We start from the raw sequence: 13112 nt of genomic DNA, 5'->3' as shown, positions 1-13112 counted from the left end.
TGTAAATATCATATAGACAGGAAACGATTTGCATGGTTTCCTCTTGTTGAGGTTTGCCATTGGTTAGATGCTGTCAGCCTGCCTTAATACTAAATATCATACATGTATTACTGCTGATAGATACTGATAAAAAAAAAAATCATTAATAGGGACTAGGAATCCTGTCTTGCTGTGAGCATAGATCAGCCACACTGGCTAAATATCCTGCTGAATCCCAAACGCAGGATCAGTATTATTTGATTATTATCTGATTTCTGGGTGCCTGAAAGAAATTTCTTTTTCAGCTAGTCCAGAAACTTGGACTGGTCTCCTTAAATTGCTTACAGGGTGTGACTGTGTGAATGTGTGCCCTGGTGACAAACCATCCAAGGTGTCCCCTGCCTTGTCAAAGTCAAATTCAAAGTGAACTTTATTGTCATCTTTCCATATACAAGTATACAGAAAAACGTGACGGCGAAGCTCAGACTCCACAGAATATACATATAATTGAATTTTTACACATAGTGTAAGTAGACACAGTAGTCAGGAGATACTGAAAAAAAGACAATTCTAACTAAGTGGACAGAGAACAGTGCAAGACAAAGAAAAGTGTAAATGAGCTGAGAAGTATTTTAAGTGCAGTGGCAGTCAGTGCTAACAGCTTTCTGTTGTGGAAGCAGAGTGCAAAATAAGATTGTTTTGTGCAATATGATATTTGTGCAAATACAGTATAAATACAATATGATATCTGTGTGCAAATACCATATAAATGCAGTATGATGTTTGTGTGAAAATACAGTATGGATACAGTTTGATATCAGTGCCACGTGCTTCCTGGATTAGGTTCCAGGCTCTCCTCGGCCTTGCACTGGATGAGCAGCTATGGAAGATATGTATTAACAACATCTTATATCAGGGCAATAGTTAGTACAGTGTGCAGTACTGTGGCCATAATGTCGCTGGCTCCAGATAACAGGAGGGCAATAGTTAGTACAGTGTGCAGTACTGTGGCCATAATGTCGCTGGCTCCAGATAACAGGAGGGCAATAGTTAGTACAGTGTGCAGTACTGTGGCCATAATGTCGCTGGCTCCAGATAACAGGAGGGCAATAGTTAGTACAGTGTGCAGTACTGTGGCCATAATGTCGCTGGCTCCATATAATAGGAGGGCAATAGTCAGCACAGTGTGCAGTACTGTGGCCATAATGTCGCTGGCTCCATATAATAGGAGGGCAATAGTCAGTACAGTGTTGCAGTACTGTGGCCATAATGTCGCTGGCTCCATATAACAGGAGGGCAATAGTCAGTACAGTGTTGCAGTACTGTGGCCATAATGTCACTGGCTTCAGATAACAGGAGGGCAATAGTCAGTACAGTGTTGCAGTACTGTGGCCATAATGCCGCTGGCTCCAGATAAGAGGACGGCAATAGTCAGTACAGTGTTGCAGTACTGTGGCCATAATGCCGCTGGCTCCAGATAAGAGGACGGCAATAGTCAGTACAGTGTTGCAGTACTGTGGCCATAATGCCGCTGGCTCCAGATAAGAGGACGGCAATAGTCAGTACAGTGTTGCAGTACTGTGCCCATAATGCCGCTGGCTCCAGATAAGAGGACGGCAATAGTCAGTACAGTGTTGCAGTACTGTGGCCATAATGTCGCTGGCTTCAGATAACAGGAGGGCAATAGTCAGTACAGTGTTGCAGTACTGTGGCCATAATGCCGCTGGCTCCAGATAAGAGGACGGCAATAGTCAGTACAGTGTTGCAGTACTGTGGTCATAATGTCGCTGGCTCCATATAACAGGAGGGCAATAGTTAGTACAGTGTTGCAGTACTGTGGCCATAATGCCGCTGGCTCCATATAACAGGAGGGCAATAGTCAGTACAGTGTGCAGTACTGTGGCCATAATGCCGCTGGCTCCAGATAACAGGAGGGCAATAGTCAGTACAGTGTTGCAGTACTGTGGCCATAATGCCGCTGGCTCCAGATAACAGGAGGGCAATAGTCAGTACAGTGTGCAGTACTGTGGCCATAATGCCGCTGGCTCCAGATAACAGGAGGGCAATAGTCAGTACAGTGTTGCAGTACTGTGGCCATAATGCCGCTGGCTCCATATAACAGGAGGGCAATAGTCAGTACAGTGTGCAGTACTGTGGCCATAATGCCGCTGGCTCCAGATAACAGGAGGGCAATAGTCAGTACAGTGTGCAGTACTGTGGCCATAATGCCGCTGGCTCCAGATAACAGGAGGGCAATAGTCAGTACAGTGTTGCAGTACTGTGGCCATAATGCCGCTGGCTCCATATAACAGGAGGGCAATAGTCAGTACAGTGTTGCAGTACTGTGGCCATAATGTCGCTGGCTCCATATAACAGGAGGGCAATAGTCAGTACAGTGTTGCAGTACTGTGGCCATAATGTCGCTGGCTCCATATAACAGGAGGGCAATAGTCAGTACAGTGTTGCAGTACTGTGGCCATAATGTCGCTGGCTCCATATAACAGGAGGGCAATAGTCAGTACAGTGTGCAGTACTGTGGCCATAATGCCGCTGGCTCCATATAACAGGAGGGCAATAGTCAGTACAGTTTTGCAGTACTGTGGCCATAATGTCACTGGCTCCAGATAAGAGGAGGAAGGCTGCCGGTGGCCCCTGAGCGAGGTACTCTAACTAAAGCGAGCCATTAAAATGACAAGCTGTAAAGATGGACGATTGATGAGGTACGTCTCAGGGAGCATCAAACTTAATAGTTTGTGTTTGCTGGCTTTGCTCACGCCCAAGCAGTTATCTCAGACAGACTGACCCTCTGGTTCTCAGCCAGCTGAACTACCGCTCCTCTGAACAGATGTCCAGATTTGCCAGCGGTTTATATGAATCGCTAGAAGCTCGGTTCCCTAACTCGGCCTCTGACTGACCCGACACCCGTGAACTAGTCCAGAACCAGGTGATGTGTAGCGATACGGGACACCAGCTGGGTCCGGACAGCTGTGACCAGGACTTCCAACTGTGAACACATGTCGTGCAGCAGCGCTTCTCATAATAAACCGAAACAGCAAACACAGATCTCCAGAGCTCCCACTTCGTAGCAAGTGCTTTACAATCCAGCCTTGTTAGAAGTTGTCCACCAACTGGATACCGACACCTCTTTAAGGATAAAGTCTTCGGTTCACGAGGTCTCCCGGTCCGATCGCCGACATGCGGTGCGGTGGTTTGATATGCCCTGCTGGGCGTCGCACATAACAGGAAGAGTGCCCAGGATGGGTTGATGATGTTCTGTGACCCGTCATTTTCTTCATAGCTGCCCAATCATTGTGTTTGAGGGCCTGTCATCAGTCTATAGGGTATGTAGCCCAACTGCCATGCCCTGTCTGTCCATTTTATACAACAAAGACCTTGATGGCTGAAAATGAATGTATTGGACATGAAGAAGAAAAAGGAAGGGAAAAGCCATTGTGATCGTCCAGTAGCAGGTCCGCTCTGCTCTTTGTACATTCAAAAGAAATCGCAATTATGCAGCTAAAATCGATATCAGCTGACTGACACCAAGCTTTTCCTTCACCGTTGTTCTGTCAAAGCTTACTACCATCTGTTACCTTGAGACTAAGCATCACTTCTGCGCAGTATATGGGCTCCTCTCCATTGGGCTCTCAGCCAAGGTGTCTGGCTGTCGTTCTTATTCGTGTTCAAAGTTCAGGCTTTGTGGTCACAAGCGTCAGTTATAATATTAGCTGTCATCTTCTGATGGAAAGTGAGAAAAAGACTCAGCTAGATTTAACAAGTTAAATACATTCTGTCAGCTGACTAGATAACGAGCGGATCTGTTTACTGCATTTTCCAGTGAGTCACTGTATAATTTAACTGGCACGGAAGCTGGAACATGCTAACGAGGAAGTGTATAGATTGCCTCGCTCCCATCTGAAGCATGAACTGGCATCAGTTTAACACTGAATACCTTTGAGAACTTGGAAGCTCGCCCGTAGTCAGTTTCATGTATCGGTCTCTGAGATCGCTTCATTATTTTGGTCTGTGAGCAAACAGGAGTTTATCTTCTGCAGCACGGGGCTACGCTCAAATGCATCGATGGGCACGGGGGTAAGCGCTTGCCAAGATGCAGGGCCAGCTCCCCCCCGGGTAACATGGGCCTCCTCAGTACACCGGCTGCTCATCCGAGGAAAATGGAAAGATCGCAGTCAGCCCGAGACTAGAAGGAAGGGGCTGTCGGATGTCAAATCTGTTTGTTTGGGATCCCTAGTCTGGTACGGAAACAGCCTGCGCCTGGATCCTTCCGGAAAAAGGAGCTGTTTTGATATGGACCGGGTTCACTCAGATGGCTTAATTACCTTAAATTGGGTCCTTTCCTTTTTAAGAAGATTAGCCTCCCAAAGTGCACCAGAGAGTAGTTATCAAGCGGTGCCAGCCAATCACAGGTCTAAATGCTGCTTGTTCACCCATCGTTGATGTTTGTAAGATGCGCCCCGGAGACGTATCGTGCTGTAGCTCATTTCGCGGTGCCCCCACAGCCAGAGGGGTGTAATAACCCAAGCGGAAACACACCTGCTGGAAGTGAAGCAATATGTGTGGGAGACGTCATTAAGGTAGCTGCTCATCCCCCATGAGTGCAACAGACAAGACATTCAATCTTTCTCAGATCTCAGTTTACACTTACAGTGTGAAGCAGTAGTTCTTCCTTCTCAACCAAAGTAAGAAACCAAACTATAAAACGCAAACAGCTGCAGGCCTGTGTTGGTGTCACAGATGCTAACCTACAAGGTAGGAGATCTTTCTTGCATCCATGGTCACCTCTACTAGGGAAAGGGAGCAAGACATGTGTTTTAAGACCAGGAAGAGAGTTTACTGTTTCTGTTGGGTCAGGGTACCTCAGTAAACTCTGAAACAGCAAATGGAGTTCTACATTGTTCTTTAACCAATACTCTTAATTACTTCTGTAGTAAAATTCTGTCCATTGAGATATATTGCTTTTCTATACTGGTCTTTTAAAGAGCCACGAACAGATGCTCCCTGCATTACGATGGGGTTACAATCCAAAAAACCTAAACCTAATAGCGAAAATCCTATTTAATACAGTACACCTAACCTAACAACCACCATAGCCTAGCCTAGCCTAGCCTACCTTAATCATACTTAGAGCATTCATATTAGCCTACAGTTGGGCAAAATCATTAACGCAAAGCCTATTTATAATAAAGTGTTGAATATCTTATGTAACTTATTGAATAATGTACTGAAAGTGAAAAACAGAATGGAATAGGAATACTCATCGTAAAAGTCAAAATATCATAACATGGACCATAGTAACCCGGGGAGCGTCTGTACTATTAAAACTCGCTTGGTATTATTTTATTATTTCGTTAACCCACATTAGATAATAGCACTGCAAAAACTTCAAACAGCCATATCACTTGGTCCACATATAGTGCCACTGGTTGTCAGCAGGTGGCGCTGTAATTCTATAACAACAGTAGAAAGCCCCCCCCCCCCTTTACAGTAACACCCTATCTGTTAGATTGGCCAAAATAACAATAACAAATACAATTTGACGTTACATTTAATCATATGAAATATAAACGCTAATGGCTTCCAGGGTTAGCTGTAAGGATTTATTTGTACATAAATCATTTGATTAGATAGCTGTACAGATATTGAATCAGAACCAAACCAGAATATTGGTCTTCTTTGCATTATTTTCTCCCCCACATGTTGCAAGGCTATGATTAGGGAACCTTAAAAAGCTGCCTAACGCAACAGCTTTACAGTGACAAAGGAGTTTATCCCGTGGTTTCTAGAAGCCTCCTAGCCTGCTCTTTCGTTCCTACCCTTTGCAGAGGCCTTAACGATCCCGCAGCACGCTGATCTACAACATTCCCATGCATTAGCTAGGGGAGAGAGCCAGTGACCGAGGCCGGCCTGGACACTCGTCAGGGCCGCCTTAATGTTATAATCCTGTCGCTGCTTTGTTTGGCCACGAGGGCCAGACATTCCCAGCTGACGGGCCTCTGGAGAGCAGAAACTGCTCACTGCTGGGCTCCTAATATGGTCAGAGCGCGAAGCTCTGCACGAGCAGCGGGGCCTCTCCGGCGGAGGAATGTGGTGCGGACGCTTTCCTCTGCAAGTTAACGAAAAAAGAAAAAGACCGCGCGAGAGGCAGCAGCGGTGCAGACATGCCGGAGATTCTGCAGTGCACATCGGTGTTTGTGGGAGGTCTGACTCCCCCAGAGTGGCAAGAGGCTCCTGAAACCTAACAGCTGGAGGGGGCTTTCAGATTGGTGAATGCATCCTCACAGTGATGAGACCTATATGTCATGCCTTGATAGCCCAAGTTTTCTGCATCTAAAAGACCCGAGTAGATGTACGTTACACAATGTTATTCTCCTGGTTTTATTGTGGGGGGAGCTCTCAGGACTGGACCCCCCTTTCCCCCCCAAGCTCTGTCTGTGGATAATTTGCCTACCGGACCACACCCGTCCCAGGAAATGTGCAGCCACCCTCCAATAGTCTTTCCGTCTCACCCGGGCCCCCAGCACAGATCGTCACTCTGAACCATGACTTCCACAGAGGGGCGCCGCTGTCACCCTGAGACATGCTGGCTGCCGTGCGCACAGACAGCAGTGGGAGCGTCCATCATGACACCCCGGCACGTCCGCATAAACCGGCCTGTTTGCCACCGGAGTGAGTGGGATGAGCGCCTCCTTTTGATCTTAAATATGTTACTCATTTCAGAATTTCACAAACAATGGGGGAAAACTTTGATATCTGGGACTTCAATGAAATTCTCAGTCATCCTCGGCCCTCGTCACTGATGAAAAGACAAAAGCTGAATTACCTTTAATGATTGAGGGAAGCTCTTTTTGCTTTATGCAGAGTTGTGTATGATTACCACAGCATGCAGGCAAGGAATAGCAGACTGTCTGAATGAAAACATGGGCAGCATGCAGCTCAGATCAAACGACAGAGAATTGTTTATACATCTGTGTGGAGCTGACAGGGCAACTTCAGGAAAGGCTGCAATTTAGAATGCAAAGTGCCCCCTCGCATGGCCTGAGCTGTAAGGGTAAAGGTGCTCATTCACCCCCCACCCCCGGTACCTCCTACCTACCGAATAATGCTGGGATGATTGTGCTAATTCACTGGCAGGCCTCATCCATCTAAATTGGATAAAAGATTAGGGGCATTAGGCTTTACCAATATTTGCTAGTCCTGTGAAAGTCACAGATGTTCAGAGTAAGGCGCTCGGCACTTCAGCATTTATCTGGGACGTCTGAAATAATCCCGAATAAATTCCGTTGCATGGGATCCGGCTCCGCTAACGCATCTTGGCTTCACGTTTCCTTCCGGCTGCCTTGCAGTTTGTTTACAGGGAATGCTGTTGGTATTGAGGTTTTATTTTGGGTCGGCCTTTTCTCCAAGCCCTAGCTGAGTCACAGTTTGAGTATTAGCAGAGAATAAGTGGATCTTGGTTCTTCTGCCTACACTGAATTTTTGTCTCCTCTTGTGTTCGAAGGCATATTATGTCCTGAAGCTCTGCTCCCAAAATAACCCCTTGTGTACCATCGTCTCCTGTTTTTGCATTTTTAGGCTTAATTACCATTCAGGAACTACTAATAGATCACATGCAGCACTTGAGCATCCTGATTGCTACATTATGAAGCTACAGAAATGATAGATGTGATTTCATTAAGATTAAGCGCCGTCGATCTGATTGTTATATAGCTAATTGAGGGCTGGGGTTCAGGATCCGGGGGACTGGGGAGAAAATTCTGGAAATGGGGGGAGGTGCTTCCCAAAACACTTCTACAGCAGGAAAGCACAGATCTGTGCCCTGAGAAGCAGAGCGTGTGCTTTGAAGTATTTTCCTTATAATAATCAAATATTTTATGATTCATTCATCTGTTGGACAGCATGAATTAAAGCCAATCTGAAATGAAATTGATGATGATAATAAAGAGGATGAGCTGAAATCATACTCTGCTCCTGGTTGTTTTGTGGCTTAGCAGGTTATGGTGGAGCTGTGCCTATGATGGGAAGGTTGCTGGTTCAAATCCCCCGATGATTTCCCTGTTGAGCCCTTTAGCAAGGCCAGTTGGTGCAGGGATTATCTGACCCTGCTTTCCAATAATGTACATCGTTTTGGGTATAAGGATAAATTTAAAAAAAAATGTTATGTTCCCACAGATCCATACGTTAAAATCCATCTGATGCAAAACGGGAAGAGACTGAAGAAAAAGAAGACAACAATCAAGAAGAACACCCTCAATCCCTACTACAATGAGTCCTTCAGCTTTGAAGTGCCGTTCGAACAAATCCAGGTGAGGCTCTCCTTTCAGGTAAAAAGACACATTTTCCATCTGGTTCCTCGTTATATTTCTAAAAATATAACGAGGGACCAAGGATTACGTTATATTTTTAACTGGCGTTTTTCCCAGTAATCAGGGTGTTAAGTATTGACCTGCCCTTCACACACCAGATGTGTGTGGTTGGGGTTACTGGCCTATCCAGCTGTTCTGTGTGTTCACAGAGCTCGCCTTTCACTGAAAGTTCTTTAATTTGTCGCTGATGGAATCTTAAAGACACAAAACATGAGGACTGTAAGTGGGGAGGGGCAAACGTGCCGGTAATTACCGTAAATTTACTAAGCGCTTCATAGATCAGGATCAGCGGCTTGTTCCAAGTTTCATTTTGAAGTCGCACCCGACCGCCCCCCCTCCACCAGCTGGCTGACGGAAGTGGCTGCTAATTGGAGTGCCTCGCACCTGTATGTCCACAAACGGCAGCATTAATGCCCATGCCGGCCACCTCTGTCAATTCCCGATGTCGCACGTGCCCCATGGGATCCTTTTACTTGACCAATATTCCATTATAAGGCGAATTAGGCCAGTCCGGTGCGATCCCCGGCACCCGGGTGACAGCGCGTCCTCTCAAGCCCATGGATCGAATGTAATCACGGCAAACTCATCCGTCCGGCCCCATGCCACGGGAAAGATTGCTCCGTGCCAGAATGGGTTTGAATAAGCAGGTGCTCAGGCATGGAATTCTACTGCCTTCCCTATTGAGTGAGAAGCTGTAATGAGTTCCATGATAAATGTACCTCCTATACAAACACGCGTCCGAAAACATCAATACCTCTGCTTTGGGAGGGTATTAAGAGTAACAATAATAATAATTCTCAATAAATCCTGCCTCCAAGAAACGGCCTTTGCCTGCCACAATTCAGCCCAAGCAAAGGTAGGGCTCCTTCCTTGCATAACCCGCCCAGGGAGGGAGATGGGTTTTTCTGATGTGTCAAGACAAATGCACTTCCAAATTGCTCCAGATTGTGTGGGGCCAGGACCGTCTTCGAGCACATGAGGAAAAGGCTCCGGCGTTACTTTGTTCATTCCCAGGCAAAATTGGTTCAAAGTGACTCTGGAGTGTGTTGTGGAAAAGAAGGGGAGGACCCCTTTGTTTGAAGAAAAACATCAGAGATATGTTTTAGGAGCAGTGTGAAAAAAACATGCATTTTTGGAGTAGTCAGACAACAGTCTCTCAGTAAAGGACGGAAACTCTCGAAAATAAAAGGTTAGAAAAACACAAACAACATCATTCTGAGTTCTCATTCCTCTTTTTTTTTTTCTTGTGACTTTTTCTTATCAACTCCTGACCCCCCCCCCCCCCAATCTCCCCCCTGCAGAAAGTGCAAATTGTTGTGACTGTTCTGGACTATGACAAGATCGGCAAGAACGATGCCATTGGGAAGGTGTTCGTGGGCTTGAACAGCACGGGCACTGAGCTGCGGCACTGGTCAGACATGCTGGCCAACCCACGGAGACCCATCGCCCAGTGGCACGTGCTCAAGCCCGAGGAGGAGGTGGACGCCCAGCTCAGCAGCAAGAAATAGGGGCCAGCTTTTTTTTTTTTTTTTTTGACGCGCGCCTGTGTAGTGATCATTACCCAGTATGTGTAAATACCTCAGTGGTCTATGGGTCCTCTCACTCCCATGTGTTTTTTTTTAACCATTCCCTGCCCAAGAAAGAAAAAAAAAAAAAAAAAGTCACATACCCTGTCCCCAACCTCATATTCCAGTTTTCAGGTGTATAGGCCCTTTTTAACACCCCCATCTTCCCTCCGTGACACCCACCCCCCAAAAGATAGCTTATCTGCCCAACACGCGCCCCATCTTTTAAGCAATATGATCTGTATAGATAGCGCATGACAAATTATTTATTGTACCACACAGTTGTATATATCAGTATGCAGACAAAATGATTTATAGTTTGTGTGTTTGTATGTTGTTTAGCGTTTCCTAATCTATGTATATCTCAATGTTTTTAATAAGATGTTCTATTTTAAATTATGTAAATGGAGATATAGGAGAGCTGATATATTCAGAATCTATCTTACTGCATTCCAGAAAAAGAAGCAAAACACCAAGTTGCAAAATGCTAGTGGAGGTAAACTCAAATTGTAAAGGACGGTGTCAGTCTGTTTGTTTACTTACCAAACCATCAAAGAGAGGGAAAAAAAAGCATAGAAGGCCATTAACTAATATGGTTCCATTAATGATATATTTATATGCTGCTCAATATAAGCACATGGTTTCTTATGACTTTTTATAGCCGGTTCTCAAGCAGAGGACCTGTGAGATTTATCTTGAGAGCTGATATTCCGAGAATTTCAAAGTCAATGCAAGCCAATCCGCCTTTCCTTGTTTGAGTCAGTCTTTGCAGTGTGACACAGTTGCGGGTCTTTTTTTAGATACTTCTTTCCGTGAATTGTCTTTTTTTTAACAACTGGTCCTCTTGAACTTGTCTGTCTGTCTATCTGGCTCCCTAATGTCCTATCCCCACACAAAGCAGAACCAAGCTGTTACCATCGTGTCTTCGGAGCTTAACCTTTTTTTAATTGCTCAATAGACTTGTTGTTTGCTATGGTGTATATTTTCTAGTCTGAGTTCTAATTATGGAGAAAGTTTATGGCTCCTGCTTTAATTTTTTAGGAAAAAAGTTCTGACTATTTTTTGGGGAACTGCATGATTTTTTTTAGAAATAACCTTTGCTAAATACCAGGTTGGGGGGAGGCTGAGCTTCCTTTGGGGTCTTTGCAGGACCCCCCCTTGCCTTCAATCGGTACAAATCAAGAGAAATTCTTAGGTACTGCCGAGTTTAAAAAAAAAAACAGTGGCTTATTGGGTTGAGGAGTTCATCCATGCCATAGCTGACATGGGGGTGAAGCTGACTTGAGTCAAAGCACTGCCATTTTCAGGGAAGTCACTTTGTTTCTCCGTGCGCACGCGTTTTAGGCGACGTCCGCCGGCTTCCTTTCTCGAGAACAGCCCTCGGTTTTGATAGTGCCGTTAATACATTGTTTCTCAACCAAGTTCTTGAGGACCCACAGATGGTCCATATTTTTGCTCCCTCCCAGAGCAAAAACATGAACTGTCTGGGGATCCCCGAGGACTGGGTGGCAAAACATTACGTTAATAGCACACGTTACTTCTGTTGCCTTCTCACAGTGACAAATAGTGTTAGCCATGCCTCACTGCCGAATTTGATTTCTCCCGTGGCTGCCGTTTTTGCACTGGATAGTAATGACTGCCGCCTTCACTGCTTGTAATGCGTGATGCGTAATGCGTGACGCACAAGTACCACCAATGATCAAGGCGATGGTCCTAGACACTGCACACCGACCCTGTTGAACGTACACCAAAAAAAGACAACAGAGACGACGGAGTTTCATTCTACTTGGTTAATATTAAATATTTTACCTTGTGCCGCTTTGACGTTAAAATAAAAGCTACAGAGAAGAAAACATATGATAGAAACCGTAGGAGTTAATGGTCTGCAGAGATAATGAGCATAATTCCCCATGTGTCTTTTACTAAAGCTAAAAAACAATAGGAACAAATGGGGCAAAAAAGCAACACTGAACTAAAACCGTTTGTCTTATCTTTGAGGAACCTTCTATTTGTACTAGGCGCTAGCTTCAGGAGGAGTTTTTTATGTTTTCAGTGTAATTATGTAGTGAATAGCACTATTATAAAGCTACTTGTCATTCCATAAGTCTGTGAGGACTGCTTTGTGTATCACTGTGACCACTGTGCGTGCTTAGAAGTGTAGATTTCTTAGCAGATAGCGACCAGTTTCTTCTGTAGTGACGTATAAAAACTGCCAATCCCTCTTCTACTGCATTGCTGATTGGCCGCACTGGATCAGCTGTCCATTAGCCGCGAGCCAATCAGTAACCACTCGGCTGTATGTAGGAGCACTGAAGGTGTACACCGGAGTGGGTCCGTTCACACAGCATCTTGTAGAGCACTGTGCAATATTGTACGTCCATCCCATAGTGTTGCCTTGGTGGCGTGGCCCAAGGAAGATATATGTTTGGATAACCTACTTTCCAAGACCTGGTTAGGACACAGCACATAATGAGTCAGGGTAGGTTATATTAGAGCTCAACAAATCGTATCACGTATCGTTCCATGAAACAGTCAACTTGAATGTTTTTTTTTTTTTCTTTCTTTATTATTTCCTTGCACAGAGATCCAGATTAAAATGTTTCAGGAAAATATCATTGGTTAACACCAAAACATGGCACCAAAAATTGTATATACTTTTATATTTTTCCCAATATACTTAATATTGGAATTAAAATGGAAAAAGTATCAATTACATCACTTCTGTTATAGCCCGAGTCTAATTTAATACTCATCAGATCATTCCATTCCTGTTTTAGGGCCCTATTTTGTTTTTAAATTATTGAACTGTTTTATAGTTTTAAAATGTGTGCCTGAATGTAGTGGACTTTGTGTTTTGAGTTTTATTTTTCCCTCCCTCTCTTTCCAGAGAGATGAGATGTAGTGGTCACTTTTTAAATTGTTGCAATAAATATTAGTTCTTTGTTCGACTTCAGTAATTATGTGTTAATTATATAGATCATTTAATTATTCCAAACCTGTTAAATACTGTAAAATATATATGGCCCAATGAGTGATATCGCCTTTACAAAGTGTATTCACTTTGTGGGACCTCTTTTTTTATTTCATAGATTTATATTTAATATTTTGAAATGCTCGTTTAAAAAAATTGAAATTGGGGGGGGGGAATGAAAGTAAACAAAAATGAAAGATTTTACAGAGATGC

General features: G+C 44.5%; 1 protein-coding gene across 12 annotated transcripts in view; it reads left to right on the top strand.

The window, feature by feature from the left end:
* The window catches only part of syt1a (synaptotagmin Ia), a 168690-nt gene extending 155814 nt beyond the window's left edge, over positions 1–12876 (top strand). For all 12 annotated transcript variants that reach the window (XM_072710088.1, XM_072710070.1, XM_072710068.1 and 9 more), the window contains 2 exons: positions 8170–8303; positions 9665–12876. In XM_072710088.1, the coding sequence (XP_072566189.1) occupies positions 8170–8303; positions 9665–9871 (341 nt within the window). In that variant the 3' untranslated portion in view covers positions 9872–12876. The remainder of the gene's footprint in view (positions 1–8169; positions 8304–9664) is intronic.
* The last annotated feature ends 236 nt before the right edge of the window (positions 12877–13112 follow it).

The sequence above is a fragment of the Paramormyrops kingsleyae genome, chromosome 1 (assembly GCF_048594095.1).
Source record: "Paramormyrops kingsleyae isolate MSU_618 chromosome 1, PKINGS_0.4, whole genome shotgun sequence".
Classification (NCBI taxonomy): Eukaryota; Metazoa; Chordata; class Actinopteri; order Osteoglossiformes; family Mormyridae; genus Paramormyrops; species Paramormyrops kingsleyae.
Note: the sequence above shows the minus strand (reverse complement) of the source record. Positions and strands in the feature narration are given on the sequence as shown.